Source organism: Vespa crabro, chromosome 7 (assembly GCF_910589235.1).
Source record: "Vespa crabro chromosome 7, iyVesCrab1.2, whole genome shotgun sequence".
In the NCBI taxonomy this organism is placed as follows: domain Eukaryota; kingdom Metazoa; phylum Arthropoda; class Insecta; order Hymenoptera; family Vespidae; genus Vespa; species Vespa crabro.
Window position 1 is genome coordinate 3,593,590 of NC_060961.1, and position 18,911 is coordinate 3,612,500.

At 30.6% G+C, this 18,911-nt stretch overlaps 5 protein-coding genes across 14 annotated transcripts in view; 2 read left to right on the top strand and 3 right to left on the bottom strand.

Moving 5' to 3' along the window:
- Positions 1-254: 254 nt before the first annotated feature.
- Positions 255-2,869, bottom strand: LOC124425361 (rho guanine nucleotide exchange factor 3-like). 2 transcript variants are annotated; one of them, XM_046965616.1, is made up of 5 exons: positions 2,495-2,869; positions 1,919-2,163; positions 1,452-1,815; positions 882-1,310; positions 255-737 (listed from the first exon to the last, which is right to left on the bottom strand). In XM_046965616.1, the coding sequence occupies exons 1-5, from the start codon at positions 2,558-2,560 to the stop codon at positions 336-338; spliced, it is 1,506 nt and encodes a 501-aa protein (XP_046821572.1). In that variant the 5' UTR covers positions 2,561-2,869; the 3' UTR covers positions 255-335. The 2 variants fall into 2 exon arrangements, with proteins under 2 accessions (XP_046821572.1, XP_046821573.1); XM_046965617.1 differs by lacking the exon at positions 2,495-2,869 and adding an exon at positions 2,255-2,423 and having other exon boundaries at positions 260-737.
- Positions 2,870-3,385: 516 nt separating this feature from the next.
- On the top strand, positions 3,386-5,716 carry LOC124425509 (CWF19-like protein 1). Its single transcript, XM_046965933.1, has 3 exons — positions 3,386-4,521; positions 4,615-5,254; positions 5,324-5,716. The coding sequence occupies exons 1-3, from the start codon at positions 3,908-3,910 to the stop codon at positions 5,621-5,623; spliced, it is 1,554 nt and encodes a 517-aa protein (XP_046821889.1). The 5' UTR covers positions 3,386-3,907; the 3' UTR covers positions 5,624-5,716.
- Positions 5,622-8,127, bottom strand: LOC124425511 (probable methylthioribulose-1-phosphate dehydratase). 3 transcript variants are annotated; one of them, XM_046965937.1, is made up of 6 exons: positions 7,994-8,127; positions 6,765-6,825; positions 6,557-6,651; positions 6,214-6,482; positions 5,936-6,137; positions 5,622-5,853 (listed from the first exon to the last, which is right to left on the bottom strand). In XM_046965937.1, the coding sequence occupies exons 2-6, from the start codon at positions 6,792-6,794 to the stop codon at positions 5,730-5,732; spliced, it is 720 nt and encodes a 239-aa protein (XP_046821893.1). In that variant the 5' UTR covers positions 6,795-6,825; positions 7,994-8,127; the 3' UTR covers positions 5,622-5,729. The 3 variants fall into 3 exon arrangements, with proteins under 3 accessions (XP_046821893.1, XP_046821894.1, XP_046821892.1); XM_046965938.1 differs by having other exon boundaries at positions 8,012-8,025; XM_046965936.1 differs by lacking the exon at positions 7,994-8,127 and adding an exon at positions 7,028-7,179.
- On the top strand, positions 8,082-12,337 carry LOC124425512 (COMM domain-containing protein 10). Of its 3 annotated transcripts, none has more exons than XM_046965939.1 (4): positions 8,082-8,182; positions 8,264-8,627; positions 8,727-8,823; positions 12,203-12,337. In XM_046965939.1, exons 1-4 carry the CDS (start codon positions 8,154-8,156, stop codon positions 12,325-12,327), a joined length of 615 nt encoding a protein of 204 aa, XP_046821895.1. In that variant the 5' UTR covers positions 8,082-8,153; the 3' UTR covers positions 12,328-12,337. The 3 variants fall into 3 exon arrangements, with proteins under 3 accessions (XP_046821895.1, XP_046821897.1, XP_046821896.1); XM_046965941.1 differs by lacking the exon at positions 12,203-12,337 and adding an exon at positions 10,620-11,699; XM_046965940.1 differs by lacking the exon at positions 12,203-12,337 and having other exon boundaries at positions 8,727-8,942.
- LOC124425508 overlaps positions 8,943-18,911 on the bottom strand; it is a 17,610-nt gene continuing 7,641 nt past the window's right edge. For all 5 annotated transcript variants that reach the window (XM_046965931.1, XM_046965929.1, XM_046965932.1 and 2 more), the window contains 9 exons: positions 14,930-15,226; positions 14,536-14,757; positions 13,605-13,913; positions 13,199-13,498; positions 12,706-13,011; positions 12,331-12,633; positions 9,742-9,895; positions 9,517-9,677; positions 8,943-9,442 (listed from right to left, as the gene is read on the bottom strand). In XM_046965931.1, the coding sequence (XP_046821887.1) occupies positions 9,132-9,442; positions 9,517-9,677; positions 9,742-9,895; positions 12,331-12,633; positions 12,706-13,011; positions 13,199-13,498; positions 13,605-13,913; positions 14,536-14,757; positions 14,930-15,226 (2,363 nt within the window). In that variant the 3' untranslated portion in view covers positions 8,943-9,131. The remainder of the gene's footprint in view (positions 9,443-9,516; positions 9,678-9,741; positions 9,896-12,330; positions 12,634-12,705; positions 13,012-13,198; positions 13,499-13,604; positions 13,914-14,535; positions 14,758-14,929; positions 15,227-18,911) is intronic.

The window sequence follows — 18,911 nt, forward strand, 5'->3', positions numbered from 1 at the left end:
TATTTGTTTATCTGTATTAAATAAACATCTTATTATTACATGTTCATAATTATAATTAATATTATATTAATACAGTGTAGTGGAATGATTCCATCACAAAACAATTCACAAGTAATTTAATATAAAATACATATATTAGTTTGAATTAAAAAATTATAAGTACTGATATAAGTACTAGTAGCGATATTTTCCATCTAAATATACATTTAATTAATACTATTGTACAAATGTTTAAAATACACATTAAAATTACATAAAAACAATTACTTGTATTAAAATAAAATAATTGCAAAAAAAACTTATTTTTATATATTGTGCATTTGTATAATTTTGTGTTATTTATCAAAAGAAATACTATTTTGTTTTTGTTTTAAAACATTTTTTTTTAAGGAAAAGGTAAAGTTTTCATATGTACTATTCCCTGATTTTCGTATAGACCGATTAGGTGTTGGCAGTATTAAATTTGGTTTATTTTCATTTTTGTTATTTTCTTTAGTACGTAAAGAATTAATAATTTTATTGCATGCATCAGTCCAATGCCGTTTACCATGTTTATCTTCTGATATGAGAAAGTAATCACCTATTTTGAAGCCAAAATCTGTACAATTTTTCTGTTCAGCGCATAATGATATTTGCTCTCTTGGTATAACAGGAGAAGATAGATTATATTTTTTAGGTATACGTCTTGTAGAGCGTGTCATAGCAAAACACGTATCAAAAAGAAAACAATGAAGTTTCTGAAATATATTTAGAAAGATTAGAATCGTTTATTTATAATGGTAAAATATGAAAATTACGATTTACTTCTTTATATATAAAGTTAATTTATATTATATAGAATTAACAGCAGGTTTAATTTATATTATATAGAATTAACTTACCATTCCTCTTGGGTCTTTTAATTGTCCTTCTGTAATCAATTCTGTAGCATTACTAATACATTCAGTTGAGTCATATTCATTTTTTATATTGATTTTTGTTTGAGCTAATTTACATTCAGCTTTCCCCATAGTTTTATCAATATTCTGAAGTAATTCTGTGAGTTTATTAATTGATTCCTTTAAAGGAATTTGATCTAAATGATCAACAGTAGTATGTCTTAATATTTCCTTTATTAACAAAGGATATTTAACTATTCTTGATCGTGGTACATCTAAGTAAGCCCATAAATCAAGAGAATGAGGTGATCCTAATCTTCTTTTTAAAAATACCTGAAAACGTTTATTAGTTGCTTTTTTTTCTTCAAGTAAATGCCTTGCCCATACTTGTGTTCTACATCTTTCTAAATAAGGTTCTGCTAATTTAGGCAGCTGTAACAATTGTAAATAAAGATTTTATTATTTAATCACAATACTAATAAACCGTTTGTGTAATGTAATATAGGAAATATGTATGTTTATAATTCTTTATTTAATAAAACAGAATAATATAAACAATATTAAAATACTAACCCAATTGAGAATTGTAGCACCTACATTGTCTGTAAATCCAGAACAATCTCGTAGATTGATTAACTCATCTCGTAAATTACTATGAATTTCAATAAGATTTGTAAGGTCGCTAAAAAGTGTACGTATTTCTTCTGAATTGAATATATTACTAGATATCAATGGTTCATAATAATCATCACGAAGAATGATAAGTTCATCAAGGAGTAAGTTTTCTCCACAACATAATTCATAAATAGCCTCTTGTCTTTTTACTTCTTTTTGACCTAAAGTGCTATTTAATGTGTCTTTAATATTTGCATTTGCTATATCTAGCAACCAACTTCTAAGTGTAAAATTATTTGTACCACCTGAACTGTTTCTCCGTCTATAAAAGTTTCAAATAGATAATACTTATGAATATAATTGATATGATACATAAGAAATATAATATTTGCTTTGACAAGATTCAATAGCAAAATCCAATTTACTTTTTCTTTATTGTATTAGCATGTGCATCTTCATCAGTAAATGAAAAATCATCTGTGTTTTGTTGAATGCTAAATGATCTATGGAGAGTATTTCCAACTTTTATACTCAAAGTGCTAGAAGAAAATATACTACTGGCCACCTCTGTAATTCTACGTCGTTTTTTCTTTTTTCCAGCATCTGATTCTAGAGATATGTCCATGGAATTAACACTAACCACATCACTTTTTGGTCTTTTTCTTGATCTCTATCATAAAATATTAAAAATTATTTACTGATTAAAAATATTTATTGATTCACTATAAAATTATCAAATTATATATGAATAAAATAATTACAAGTATAGTGGTTAAACTAAGTAAACAGTAAGACATTCTGAATAATTAGAAATAGTATAAAATCCTTTTCTATGCATTTCAGCGAACTGAAGTTATCTATAAAAATACAAGATCTCTAGAGCGATATTTAAACTGATAAAATCTTGCGTCATATCAATGATGGTGTTATCATTATCAACAATATCGAAGGTTATGTCAACAAGCATTTAGAAAACTATCATTTACAATTCAAACGCTTACCAGCCAAAATCTTTTTCGAGGTTCTTGAAATGCCTCTTTTATTGTTACGTTGCAGTCATCTCCCATTTTTTATAAAAAATATAATAATTTAATAAAGCAGTAATTAATGCATAATGTCGATACAGATCACACTGGAATACAATTTCAACGAAGCATTATAACCATGCAATATATACCCGGAAGCGTTTATAATACGATACAATTTTTCATTTTTACATTTTATTACAAATTCTTATTCTATTTGTAATAACATATTTTATAAAAATTATGAGAAGATACAACATGGAAATTTGCTAAAAAAGATAAGAATGTCAAACTTGTTACATTCAGCCGTTATTAAAATTACGACGTTGATCGATTTTATATCATACAATGCAATATAGTATAAAATACAGAATAAAAGTATGGCGCAACAGCGCTATAATCGCAATAATCAGCTAAAATATGATTTTTTTTTTATTAGCTGAGTGCTCGACCAATCAAAGTGTTTTTATTCGTGGATTTCACAATTAATTGAATCGAGTCTATCCCTAAGAGATATATTGGCAAGATGCAGTAATTCTGTTAATTAAAAGTTATACGTATCTTAAATATATATAAAAAAGTTAAATTTTAAATGCAGCTGTTAATTTGATATTACTTGCAATTAAATGCGTATGCAATTAAATATATATAAAAAAGTTAAATTTTAAATGCAGCTGTTAATTTGATATTACTTGCAATTAAATGCGTATTATATAAAACACGATATATATATATATATATATATATATATATATATAATATAAATAATATCAATTGTGTTAAAGTTTTATTGAAGTGAAGATTGTTATCTCCTGCTAGATTTTACAATTTTATTTACCAGTTATAACTAACGATAACTGATTAGAATCCAACGGAAAACTGATAAAATAACTGTCAAAGTCATCACGTGTTTGTTGTTTACATAATCGGTTAGCAGATCTTCGAATTAAAAATTTTCATCTAATGAAATATAAACTTAAAATTATTTTATATTTCAAGTTTATTAAATAAATGCAGTATTATTTAAATCGAGTTATTTTTTAAATATAATACATTCAAATTTGAAGCGCCAAATCAGTAGTTAAGTATATTGGCACCATGATCTTCACTTTATATATATGAATATTATTGTAAACAATGATGCTTGGTCATAGGATAAGCGCAGAGGGATAACGACAACTTATAAAAATAGAAATACGGCATAGAGAATGAATTCTTATCATGAAGAATTAGTGTCTGCAGATAATTTTTAGTCTATGCTTGCATATAACCTACAATTTTTATTATGAACATTGTAATAAAACCAACATTTTAATCTTTTGTTAAGAAAACCTACGATGATGATATATTAAATATATGTCATGAAGGTAAAATTCTGAATTGTACGAAATGACAGATAAACAAAAAATACTTAGCTGTGGTGATGTAGAAGGACATTTTAAATTTCTATTTACGAAAGTGGAAAATATTAACAAAAAAAATGGACCGTTTGACTTTTTATTATGTGTTGGAAATTTTTTTGGTGAAAATAATATAGAGCTTGAACCATATAAAAATGGCATGAGAAATATTTCTGTTCCAACATATATTATTGGCCCAAATAGGGAGACAGATTTAAAACATTATCCTGACATAGATGGATATGAAATTTGTCAAAATTTAACTTATCTTGGTAGAAGAGGTTTATATATTGCAACATCAGGGTTAAAAATTGCATATATCAGTGGCATTGAAAATAATGCAACAGAATCCAAAACAATTTGTTTCCAAAAAAATGATGTTGTATCAATAAAGAATTCTTGTTTGAAAGGTCAACCAAGCTTTCGAGGAGTAGATATATTATTATCCTCACCATGGCCTAAAGGCATTACCGATTTAGATCCAAATAAACCTAATATCAAATATCAAGGATCTGAATTAATAGCTTGGTTGGCTGCTCAAATAAAACCAAGATATCATATCTCAGCATTAGAAAATATTCATTATGAAAGACCACCTTATAGGTAAGTATAATGTATAATTAATTGAATCAATTTTGGATAAAATAACAATAATAACAATAATACCTATTAATAAAAATTTAATTATTTCCTTAGAAATCATAGTCAAGATGAAAGTGGTATTGAAATTGCAACTAGATTTATTGCTCTTGGATCGGTTGGAAATAATGAAAAGAAGAAATGGCTGTATGCTTTGAATTTAACTCCTATAGACAGAATAAGATTATCTGAATTAGTTATGAAAACAACTGATGAAACATCTAGTCCTTATTTAAAGCATTTATTACATGATGAACCGATAGAAACAAAAACTACACAATTTTTTTATGATATGGAATTTAAATCTCAGAAACGTTCGAAAAATTCAGATTATTCTTATAAGAAGCTTAAGACAGAATTTGATCAAACAAAATGTTGGTTTTGTTTATCTAGTCCTGAAGTATCTAAGCACTTAGTAATTGCCGTCGGTGCAGAAGTTTATGTAGCGCTTGCTAGAGGTGGATTGGTTGAAGATCATATGCTAATTTCGCCGATAACACATCATCAGAGTTTATCAGTTTTACCACCAGATATTTTAAAAGAAATGAAACAATATAAAGAAGCAATAACAAACTATTTTGCAAGTAAAAATCGAGTACCAGTATTTTTTGAGAGAAATTATAAAACATCTCACTGTCAATTACAAGCTGTTCCAATTCACAAAAATCAAGCATCTATAGTTAAAGAAATGTTTGAGGTATATTATTATTTTTCTTATTATATAGCAATTTTATTTTTGTCTAAAGAAAACTTTTATGTTAAACAGGAAATAGCAGAATGTAATAATTTCAAAATCGATGAACTTCCACATCACACGGATTTACAACAAATTGCAAAACCCGGTGTTCTGTACTTTTACGTAGAGTTACCTGATGGGCAATCATTGTACTATAGAATTAAGAAGGATTTTCCATTACACTTTGGTAGAGAAGTATTGGCATGTGATAGAATATTAGATGTTAATCATAGATCAGATTGGAGGGATTGTCAATTGGATAAGGATGAAGAAAGTGAATTGGCCAAAAGAATTAGAACACATTTTAAACCATATGATATAGATAATTAAAGTAATTTATATATATACAAAATATTTTTACATTGTGATATAAATAATATGTTCACAAATTTCAATAATTATTAAAAATAATTATTATTTGCATTCTTTTATTATTTTATGATATTTTTAATTCATTAGTTTGATAATGGAGTTCATATTCTGCTGGAGTTGCTATTGGATTAAGACCACACTGTTTCATTTGTATGGCAACATCAAATAAGTAATCATAACATTCAGTCCTACAAACCCCATAAAAAATATTATTTATAGGTATCATTATATACTTTGCAAAAAAACGTATATAAAGTAAACATAACTTACATTGTTTTAGCTTGTTGCCAAGTATCACCCCAAACATAAACACCATGTCTACGTACTAAAACTGCACAAGTTTCTGGATATTCAATGATTGCTTTATCTAATTCTTCTCTTAAATCTTCTTCAAAAGGTGTATTCTCTATTATAGGTACCACTAACTCTTCGTCATAACGATAGGCTCTCCCTAGCTTTTGATTTCTTATACCTATGAAGAAATACATTCATTCATTGCTATAAGGAAATGATCTTGTAAGAGGTATCTTTCGTAAGAAGACATATACCTTTAATCATTTCAAGATGTGTGACTCGAAATTCTTTTCCAGGCCATAATAAAGTAACCATCAAAGCTACTTTAGAATGAGTATGAATGACTGCACTAGCATTTCTTCTAAGATATGCACACATAAATAGTGGAGTACATTGTGATTTTTTCAACTTTTTCTCAGCTGGAGGTAGTTCTAAATCTTTTCCATTTATATCTTGAACAAATATGTCATCTGGATTTATTCGTTCTTTCTGTACACCTGATGGAGCTATATAGATTTTGTCTCTGAAATAATGGTAAAATTTATATTTTATTTTTATACTTTTATTTTAATTAATAAATATTATAGATTTACAAACTCATGCTTGATGGATATACCTCCACCGGTACCAGTAACCCATCCTAGATGATAAAATTGCTGACATAATTCAGGTATCAAATTTCGAGGATGCTCCTATAATATCGAATTTGATAAAAATATGATGATATAATATTGTAAACATACATATATACATTTTTTAAGTATGTATTAATACTGAAAGAATATACAGGAATAATGTAATATACCTTTGACAACTTTTTATCATTGGAAGACATGTTATAAGCTTATAATATTATAGCAATGGATCTGAAAATCATATAAAATTCTTATCAATTACTACAGTAATGAATTAAAAAAATTTTAACGATTCTGAGACGATTATTATGCGCAGGCTGTTTAAACAGACTGTTAAAAGAATATGTTTTATTCTTATATGCTCATTAACCAATAATCTGATGATCCTTGTCAAAGCGTATAAATATATGTCAATAAAGAAAAATATAATTACAATTTCTATTGTTGTTTGTATTAAGAAATCGTGCGGAAATGACTAAAGTAGTAGATGCCGCCAAATAAAACAACACAATCAAAGAAAAAAAAAAAAAAAAAAAGAAATCGAATATAACTTAAAATTATAGATGTCGCATAAATAAAAAAATCCTTATTACTTGTTTACTCTACTTTTATCAAGCATGATTTGGCATAAGACTATTGCGCAGACGCACAAGATAACCTTATATAATAATATATATGACGATTATTAATATATTATATATAATATTTAGATAATATAATATAGATAATAGTTATAAATTGAAATGATTAAAATAGCATATATCATACTTAAGGCTGTTCATCACTTTTGATTTTATAATGGTTTGTCGACAATGAATATAGATATAATTTTTGATTGATTTTAATGAAGAATATTTCATTTTAAAGATGAAGATTTAAGCGAGAATATAGCTTTATGGAATTCTTGAAAAAGTTTTATTTTCTTTGAAAAAGATCATATCAAAAAATGATATTTTTTCGAAAATAGTTTATGGATAAAAATAAAGCGATTTATTTTAATAAACATTTTAATATCATTATCATCTCTTTCTTATATATTAATTAGTTTTATCTACGTTTCATTAACAATTGCAACATTCAAGATATGCATATGCAAATTTCTTTCTACTATTATTTTTTATATTTTATCTTTTATTTTTTATGTATTCCATCGCGAGTAATATCGAATTAATGGCTGCTTAAATACATTTTAGTTATTTGTATAACTTTAACTAGAAACAAAAAATATAAAGTTTGTACAATTAATAAATATTTTTCAATTAATCTATCTTCAGATAATTATAATCTAACATATGGTTTTTTTGCTTTTGTTAGATGTACTATTATTTTTACTATATATAAAAATTTTTGTTACATATTAAATCGATTGTTAGGTTACGTTTGAAAGGGGTGTACCTACACAAACTTATACACCGACACAAACTTATACACTGACACAAACGCGCACAGTTTGGATTGTGTTTTTTTTATTACGTTTGTAGTTCATATTTTGTTCACACCTATTGTTGAAGTCGCATACGTCACAAACGAAAGATGGTAAACAGCCTTCAGACATCGTGATGGAAAGTTGGGTTACCATAACACCTTGGTAAAAATTTTATTAATACTTTTCTTACTGTTATTGTTTACTTTGTATAAATATGTATTAATTTTTTTTTTATTTTTTCAGTCTTCGACAAGGTTTGAAGATTGCAAGTCGAATTGATAATGGTAAATTTCGATTACTTGTTAATCGTATATGTCAAAATTTACAATCCACTAGTAATGTAAAGCCATTCAGTGAAGAGGAAGAAGAAAAACTCTTAGTATCCTTAGAATTGAATAAAGAGGAATTAACCTTTTTGTTAGATGCAGTAACACTTATTTATAAACAAGCTGCCTACAATGTAGTAAAGTCGGCAGAATTCGAATCTAATTTAAAAGATATTTGTAAATTAGATGAAAATAAAACGTTGATTTTTGTTAATTCATGGTTAAGTTATGGTAAAGGAATTATTGAATGTCTCAGAAAAAAATCTATATTTCCTACGCAGGTATGTTAATAGTTTGTATTAGTTTTGATTATTTTAGTGTTAAATCACTTTCTGTCATGAATCAAACTTTAAAACTTGTTCTTTTTTTTTCTTTTTCAGGTAAAGGACATTAATTGGTGTTTAAATATACAATCATCATCTTCAACAATTTCTAAAGATGCGAGTCCTGTGGCATTATTTCAGTTAGACTTTGCAGGTGAGAAAGACTCAAAATTAACTATTGAATTTGATAAAAAGTCCCTCACCGATTTATATATGAATTTAGAAAAAATACAAAATCAACTCGATGCATTAAAATAGAGCAATAATGTGAAACAATTTTATATTTTATATAAGATATATTTTTCAAAATTTTGGTAATTTTTAGAACATTTTACAAGTATACTCTACCTACTCTTACAGACTAACTTACTCTTACAAGTTAACAATGTCTTTAATAATGTAAGGTAGTAATAGGTTTGAGGAAAAAGCAATGATATTTGTCTTTGGTAGATACACATAAATTTACAATCCAAAGTTTTCATATAATTTTGGTGTTACAATATTATATTTTTCTACTCTTTCGTACAAATGTGGACTTCTATTTGGTAAAATATTATTACTATTAGTAATATTACTGCAATTATCATGTTCTATTCTTCTGTCATTGGTGCATTGCAAATTTTGTTGTTTTCTTGAAGCAGGCATTGTTTCTAATATTTCTGGTGATCGACGTACAAAAAGTCGAGTTTTACAAACTACTACAACTACTACAATAATTATTAAAAATAAAATAATAGCTGTTAAAGCACCAACAATCCATCCAAGTTTTTCATCTATAATATCATAGGAAACACTTGTAATTATTTAGAAATAAGAAATTAAAAATGGATAATGTAATGTTACAAACCAGAAAGTGTATTAAGTAAGATGAGTGTTGCATTTCCCAATTCTATGTCTGTATTTTGGTTATCTCTTGTGAATTTACAAGTCCACTGTCCTAAGTCTGAATAATTAGGTTTGAATTCTATTGTGCATATCCCAGTAGAATAATTCATTTCAAGATTGTGCCTATTTTGAAAATATGCGAGAATACATTACAATGTTATATAACCAAATTATTGTAAAATTTCACCTGTCTTTCTTTGCTGAATTGGTAATGTTTTGATGTATATAGACATTTGGTGCATGTATCCAATGACATTGAGCTCCTACAGGAACTCGTCCTAGTTTACAAGCCAATTTGACCATTTGATGGGGAGCTGCCCAAAGGGTGACTATCACAGGTTCTATAAATCATTATCCACTGTGATTGTCTTTTTCTTTTTTCTTTTCTTTCTTTTTTTTTTATTCTTATAATCATTGCCCCGTTCACCAGAAGCTATGCTGTTTTTTCTGATGCTTGTGAATAGTACATTATTTTTCAATATGTGCAATGTGTACAAGCGTGTTGAAGAACTATGTGCATAAGTGATACTAAATGGCACATTTAATGCACATTGATGAAAAAAATGTGTTTTAGTCAACCTAACTGGTACAGATAGGTGATGATAATGAAAAGGCTGGTGCACAATTTTAAGATTTCCATTTATTTAGTATACCTGGTTACAGTAATAATATTTATAATATTTATGGCCAATATATATGTGAATCATTGAATGCAGATTATTTTATGTGATATTTATTTCATAGAAGCCAAATAGACTTAATGGCACACAGAGCATTTAAGCATTTATATTGAAAGATATTTGTGGCTTATAACTTATTTAATGAATGAAGGATTTTGCAAAATTAGCGAAAAACAATGTCGCATAGTGTATGATATCTATATGATGTTAAATTCTTAATATTAAAAATTAACTACTTAATTTTAATATTCTATAAAATATTGTTCAATACTATTCGATTCAATCAAGATATCATTCTATTAAACCTTTCTTACACCATTTATTGCAATCCTTCGCTTACAAAAGAAGTAACATGAACTAATAAACATCGAAATTTTAATTATAGAGTGCAAAATATTCTACGAGAGATGAAATATCAGAATTTAAAAACAGATTTGTTAATTTAATATACAACGTACGACGAAGAAAGGAAATGAGCGAGTCTTCAATACGATTGTTAATAATAGAAATAGCATTACTAATACGTTGACATTGTTAATAATTTAAAGGGTTCAGGTTTCTGAGACTTCTTAACTTATAAATTAAATGATTAAATTACAAAAAGTGTTTCTAAAAGCCTCTGGAATTAATTTAAAAGAAACAATACAATATTTTTTTTCTCCCTTTCACGCACACGCACGCATTTGCTCTCACTATGCAAAAGAGATATAACCGCATTACTGACGTAATTAAAGTAATAAATAATACGAAAATGAGAAAAGATGTAATTGAAATGGTACGAACGATAAAATATACAAACGTATGTGACATAAGCATCACGTACTTTTTGATGTAATATTAATTGTTCTAAATGCGAAATTGATTTAGCGTATGATCTTGGCTGATAAACGTCGTTTCTAAGAAGAAAAAAAAAAAAAGAAAAAAAAGACGCACCGTGCCATTGTAGTAATAACATGATAAATCGATAAATCTTAAATACAATGATTTAATGATTCATCGAATATATGTGAGAGATGTAACGAAGAAGAATATTGTATGTACACGGCGAGTTATAATTAAAGTAGTATGGTCCGATGCAAAAAAGAAAATGCAATATTAAATTTGCGTCGTAGTAGCACCGTTTAATGAAAAATGCATGGTAACATCGATGTGGTGATGAGGTAAAAAATAAAATAAGACACTTCTTGCGGTTGTGTCGAAAAAAGAAGGGGGGAAAAAAAGAAATATTTTATGAATAAAGTCAAGGTGCTATCTTACGGAGCGCAGCAAAGTACTTTTTCTGCATAAAATTTAATTTTATATTCAGTCAAAAATCAATATCTACATCAATATCTACGATCGATATAGGATCGATTCAGGAATTTATCGATCGTGTACTATGTGTACAAAACGACGATAGGAAGAAAGAAAGAAAAGTTGCTTATGTGCTCTTCCGAGACCCATATTAAAGATCACAGTCTAGGAACACCCGTGTAAAACTTGACCTTTTTAATATACCAAGATCCCATAGTTTCACACCTCTTAGTCTTGCATGTCTTCACCGTCACCATGAAAGATACTCGAACGACATATATCGTGGATTGATTTTTATTTCTTACCCGCTGTTGTGGGTGTTTTGAAAATGCTATTATCTACATACATACCTTACTCCATAGAGAGAACACACATCTTAAGCTAGAAGCAATTCAATAATGAGTTACTAATCTCTAAATATCGCCAAGATCGCCCCATCGACAATTTGTATCAATTAAAAAAAACAATGAATACGCGTTTAAATCCGAATTCGATATAACGTGAAGTCGAAACGATTTTTACTATTTTTATTGTAAATTAAAAACGTTGACTTTAGTCCGTTAAACGCGAAGAAGCGATATCTATGGTCGTACGTAAAACGTCCAAAGTCAAACGGAATAAGAATTGTTCTTGTAAAAATATCCGCGATATCATTCGATCGGATATCATTTCAAGGTCGCTACGTGGAAGATCGAGGAACGATCGAAATCGACGATAGGGAGTGCATTCACCCTCGACCGTGTGTGCAAGGAAGGGCGCTATGCAACAAGATCGTCTATCCTTCTCTCAGGATTCGATGATACCTGGCTCGAGAAGGCTTAATTTCGCTGGTGGTGCATCGGTATAATTCTCACGGCCATGTATTCTGGCACCGCAGGTCCAAAGACCTTCTTGCTCGGCCAGGGCATGACTCAACCTGACGCTGCAATCCCTTGACTCGCTTCCGGCTGCTGGGAATTGTTTCACCACTACGGTTGTATTAGAATTCACTGGTGTCAAGGACCATCGACATTGTTCTACTGGCAATGATGTTACACATCGTAGAAGTATGGTACCACCGGATGATATTTGAATGTCCTGTGAGAGCTCTGAAAATTTCACTTCGTCTAAAAGAAAGAGAAGTATTATTTAACAATTGTATATGTTGACTTTTTTACATGTCTCTTATAAAAGCTTACCCTGTTCGAATGTTAACAGTTTGACGAATGGAGAAGACAGCATCGTATTAAGTGACGGTATGGATACCTGACAATTCCACAATCCTTGTTCCTCGGTACGAACATGTGAAAGAACGAGTGAACAATCCCTCCCAAGATCACCGTTACTTGGGAATTCTCGAAGCACGATCTCAGGATCGTTTCCATGAAGTGGTTTCCAACTCCAGACACATTTCTCTACGCGGCTACTAGTGATACATTTTAAGGTAACTTCGGTACCTAAAGGTACCGTGATATCTGTTGGTGTTTCCACTAAGTTTACTTTAGCTGAAATGTATAAAAATAAAAAAAAAAAAAAAGAAAATAAAAAAAAAAATAAAAAAAATATAAAAAAAAAATAAAAAAAATATAAAAAAGAAATTAATAAAAATAAAAATAAAAAAAAATGTAAAAGAAAGAAAGTTCAATATCGTCTTTCTTGGATTAATAAGGATGATCTTGTTCCAATGCTTACCCGATGGTAAAAGACTCACAGTTGCTGATGGTGCTTCATGGAGTATACCGTCAGGTGACAATCGAATTCCACAAGTCCACAGTCCTTCTTCCTCGTAAAGGATGTTTTTAAATCGTACGGAGCAGTCGTGATCGGCATCTTTATTTGGAGCGAACGTCTTTACGAGTAAAGGTTCCTTACTTGAGTTCGTTGCTCTCCAGGACCACTCGCAGCGTATTACGGGTTTATTGACCAAGCACCTTAAAAGCACGGATTCACCGGCAGCTACTTGTACGCCGCGTGACAACTGTACGAATTCAACTGAAATAAGATATCAATTTAGAAAGTGACATGAGTAAGAGGAGCAAAGCAAACGCGTAATGAAGAAATAGGATTAAATTTCCTAGACTATTATATTTTTGCATACCTTCAGATATTAAAAATCGAACTGGATTCGATCGTACAAATGACGAATTTGGATCTATACGTGCACCACAACTCCAATAGCCTTCCTGTTCCGCTAGAACATTTTTGAATTTGATGCTGCAATCGGTGCTGTCGTTTCCAAAAGCTGGAAATTTCTTTACTTCTAAATTCCAAGGTTCGGACTGGTTCAATCTTCGCCAAGACCATTGACACTCGCGTACAGGTAATTTTGTTCTGCACATTATTTGTGCGAAGGAGCCTGCTACAACCTCTATCGCTTCTTCGTGCTTAACGAAGGTAATGAGAGATCCTACGTGAAACATATTTTCTTGTTGTATTTTAATATATCGAAGTTTTTCGATAGATCTGTTTTTATACGTTGAAAAGCGTATCATATCATCGTTTTCATTTAAAAAATTTATTTTTATTTCATTTTCATCCTTTCTTTGTTATTCTATATAAAATTGTAATATCAACATTTTAATTAACAACGTCGATTGGATCCATCATGATTCGACAAAAATTTATTTTTGAAGCAGAATAAATAAATTGTTAATGCCACAATAATTAAAACATTGCCGCGTAAATCGCGATTATTTTGTCTGTAATTTTCGATTATGTCGAAAACAACACGGTGGGACGGCGCCGTATTCGTATCATACGATGGCGTATATATTTTTCGACGACTACGTAAGAGACCATGGTAATCAAACATACTTTTAAAAATTTAGCGATATAAAAAGATAAGATACAAAAGACACCTATAATTCTTGGTAATCGAAAAACAATTGTGCAAATATTATTTTCGAAAGCTATATATTAAGTATACGCAGTATATAACGTCTTTTTGGTCAATTTTATTACGCACGATGCGTTTCTTATCTTTCGATAAGAAACTCTTGATGCGAACGGTGATCCTTCGCGATTCGTACCTTGATCGTTAACGATGGTTAACTTGGCGGGTACCGTGGCGGTGAAAGGATCGTTCGTTGAATTCCTTGCGGCACAAGTCCAGTATCCAGTCTGTTCATGCTTCATACTCGAAAATCGAACGGAACAATCGTTACTGCTGTTTCCAAAAGCTGGAAATTGTCTCACTGGCAATGAATGTGCCGTTGGGGTTGACGTTGTCGATGTTGGTGACGTTGTAGTTGCTAAAGATCGAAATAGGGAATTCGTAAATGTTGTTTTATCGATAAAAAAAGAAAAAAAAAAAAAGAAAAGAGACGCGTTAGAAGACGCGTAAAAATATCGCGTTAGAAGGTCTCCTTGCTTATGTCCTTTTATTCATTTAGATAATTCTATTATAAAAAAAACGAAACTAACACATGGAGTCATTTGGACTCTCACTGATGTCTGGAAGTGGCAGATGAACTGGCGGTAATGGCTGCCAGGACCATTGACATTCAGCAACGGGATTCGTCGTTCTGCATGGCAAAAGAACGGACGAGCCAAGCTGCGTTTCCGTGTGTTTAGGCACATGAAGGAAGTGCACGGTTGTTGGTGATCCTTGGAGGGTATTGTTCGTCGATTGATCTCTTGTCTCGTTATTTTCTAACGTAATTTGTTCAACATCTGTCATAACCGTTGCATTTTCTCCAGGTATTTCAACAACGGGTTGACCTAGAGAAAATAAAAAACAAATAGATTTTCTATGTCGCGACGATGAGGAAAACGATCCAAGTACTTTAACATCGTATGTACAGTACCTAGAGAGAAAAATATGAAAAAGAATTTTTTATTTATATCGTGATAGAGAGACAACGAGAAAACATCGAGATTCGTGGAGTCTCCGATGGAACGCGAGTCTACCGAGCCGAGTGACATCGACAAGCGGATATGTAGGACACATCGGGCAGGAAGCAACGATGGTCACGTAGACAATCGCCTTGCGTTGCGCGTCTGTCACCGTCCGCGAGGCGGATAGAACCAGGGACGGATGTCTCGAGAGAAGCTCTCTGAAAGATCGATTATCTTCAAAACGAATAATATAAGAACGATTCCTTGCAAGCTTTCTTTTATGACCACCTTGAATTTCGAAACTTTTATTCTCCTTTATCTTTAAAAGAACAGGTAAGGTTCGTTTTCTTAAGGAAGTTCTTTCGAAAGGAACAAATAGAAAGTATGGCATAGTTACGAGAGAAAATCAAAGAAAATGATTCCTCTCTTCGTTTCATTAATTAGATATTTTTTAATTGCACCGTCCCTGTTCAGAATCATGTGCTTTTCATATGACAAGTTTGTCGTCGATTATAACGTACGAATGATATATGTACGATGATCGAGGTTGATCCTCGAGTACATCGAGTCACAACGTTCACCAACTTTGTAATACGTAAACCATAACCGCAACGTTCTCCTCAAGACGAGTGACCCGTGGTCGCTGACACTGGAAGGTCGTTTCCACTTCGCATCGACATACCTACTCGTTGTAGTCTACAGTTTTATAATTCTACTGGTTGATCCTATGATTCTTTTTATCAAATTTCCTCCTGAAAGGTGTTCGAAAATATGATAATTATTGGACGAAAGAGCGATTTATTTTTTAGAAATATCTAAGATAATCAAGGTCGTTGCTTCCTTTCTTGCAATACTTTCTTATTCTAAAGAAGACCGTGATGACCTTTCACATATTGCCTTTGAATTTAATATGCTGAATGCCGTAGTGTTCATAGATGACCGATACTTGATTCTATCAATGTAATCGATGATGAACGATAATGTGATGCATAAAATAATGACAACTGATGAATTATGTGAAATAATGAATAATGACGAAATATAAGAAACGATAGAAAATAAAATTATTATATTGACGACATCGATTTTTATAAAAATAGCTTGCAAGTTAATGCGTTAATGAAGAGAAGGTGTATGAGACATCGTATCGAGGTGGTCTAATCAAAAGTTTGGTATTTCGATTGAATAGTGTCGCTACCTGATAAATTCGTAATTGAACACGAGATATCGTCTCATACGCAACTTTCCGAGGAGCTTACGGCGTAACTAATACGACGACAATCGAATCCTATTGAATGGTATTATCGATTCGTTCATCTTCTTTGTAAACCAATGAAATAGAGATTTCGGAAGAAAAAAAGAAGAAATAAAAGTAAAAAGTTTGAACGAAGGTGAGCGAAGCAAATCTTTGTATTTGTTGAGGTCGTTAACCTAACTCGAGCGAACTCCAAAAATGGAATTTATATATGTATACACACACACACACACACACATGTATATACACAGGATGTTGCTGAATTATAAGTGCAAACTTTCCAGACTGTTAGAATTCATTAAAAAAAGAAATCTTATCAAGATTTCTTTGAAATTGAATTTAATTTCCATTGATATTTGGATACATTTACTTATTTCAATCAAATAAAATTAAACATTTTTGAAATCGATAAATTTTGAAATTAATGAACTTTATGAAGCTTGTACAATTTACATATGTATAATGTAAAAAGGAAAAAGGACATAAGAGAAACTCGAAAAATGAATTTCAAACGAAATAGTTCGAAGTCTTACTCATTTGATGAGATCTTTTGATTGGTATCTCAGAAATTTATTAAATATCGGAGTATTTTTTCTACATCATCGATTTATTTTATTTTTTTCTCTACTAACCCGAAAAGGAGACCTGAATCCGTGACATTCTTAAAGAATGATGTAACTTGCAATCCAATCACTCTGTTCCTTTACCCGAACACTTGTTATTCAAATTCAAAAGAATCAAACAATTTCGATTATCAAAACAAGCCAGGACATCGTTCGATCTTCTAATAAAACACGAATAATTATCGTATGTCACGAATGCTAATTGCATTATGTACGTCGTAGGTATATACATACAATACTCATGAACGTACAACGTTGATTCATCCTTGACAAGGATGTAAGAATTAAATCCGGAAATGTTAATGTTCAAACGACATTATCATCGTTACATCACATTTAATAACGGATTATGATCAAATTCTTTTCTACCCTCCTTCGTAGATTAATCGTAAAGAACAAAAGAGATATTACGAATGAGAATTAGTTTCATGGACTGATTCGTAGCGTGATTCGTAACGCTTTACTCCCATTAACCGTAAATTCTAGAAAAGTTTTCTCATATATTTTCGTATATCTTTACGTTTCTTCGTTATTCTTAATAATTGGGACGTTAATTGGATTTCTTTAATTAGTCTTGAACATTCGTTATTATCGTGAGGAGGCAACTTAAAAAATAATCGCCATGAAATAAAAGCCGAGGAAAAATTATTTCTTATCTTTCATTTACGAAGATCAAATAAGGATACCTTGAAACTTAAGAAATCCGTAAACGGCATCGAGTTGTATACACGCCTGTTTGGAGAATATGGTATGGTGTCAAGGAAACATAAGAATGTTTATCCTTCGTTCGTAGGACTTGTCCGTGACTTTAGATTATTATTTCAAGAGAATTATTTTAGAATAATATTTTTGTTAGATAAATAGATCTAAACGTTTCGGATTTAAATACCTTTTACAATAGGATACTTTTAAACAAACTATCGTAGTTTTCTTCAAAGTGCATATAGATAATTTAATCATCCCGATCTTTATAACGTTTCTTCAACGACATACTTGTCCTAGATAGATGATGTGGGATGTTAGTAACTCCGCTCAGAGTTCAGATTAGAGATTGGCTAACGCGTAACCTGCATACATACATATCTAGTAGATTCTTGTATATTATAATCATCAATTAATTTTCGTTACGGCTCGACGCACGTTTGATATCGATCTCTCGTACCTATCTCCACTTTGTACCGTATCGATATATGTACGAAGATATCGAGATCGATCGGTTGAAAGAGAAAAAAGAAAAGAAATAATAATAATAAGAGAAGGGAAAGAAGAAGAAGAAAAAAAAAATAAATAAAAAGGTAAGAAAATTCGTGCAAATTCCATGGTCGGGCAGCTTAGCGTGGCAAAGAGAGGTTCCCACGCAGGTTTCTACCCTCCCTTCAGTGTTTGCATTCCTACGCGATGTTTCACTAAATGCACGCATTGCATCGGGTTTAACCACCCTCCGAAGAAGAACCAGTTCTTTCGGCGGCGTTCGCTTGCTCGCTGCGATGCGGTTGCCGCGCCGGTACCGGTGCTTTACGAGATGGCATGAAAAAAGAAAGGACAAAGATGATACGCGTTGCTCGAGTCTAGACGTTAAACTTCAACATACGATCAACTCCTTCTTTATCCTTTTCTTTTTATCGAAATTTTATTCGAAATTATAGTATCGAGATTTTATGTTAAATCGATATATCGAATTTTTTTTTTT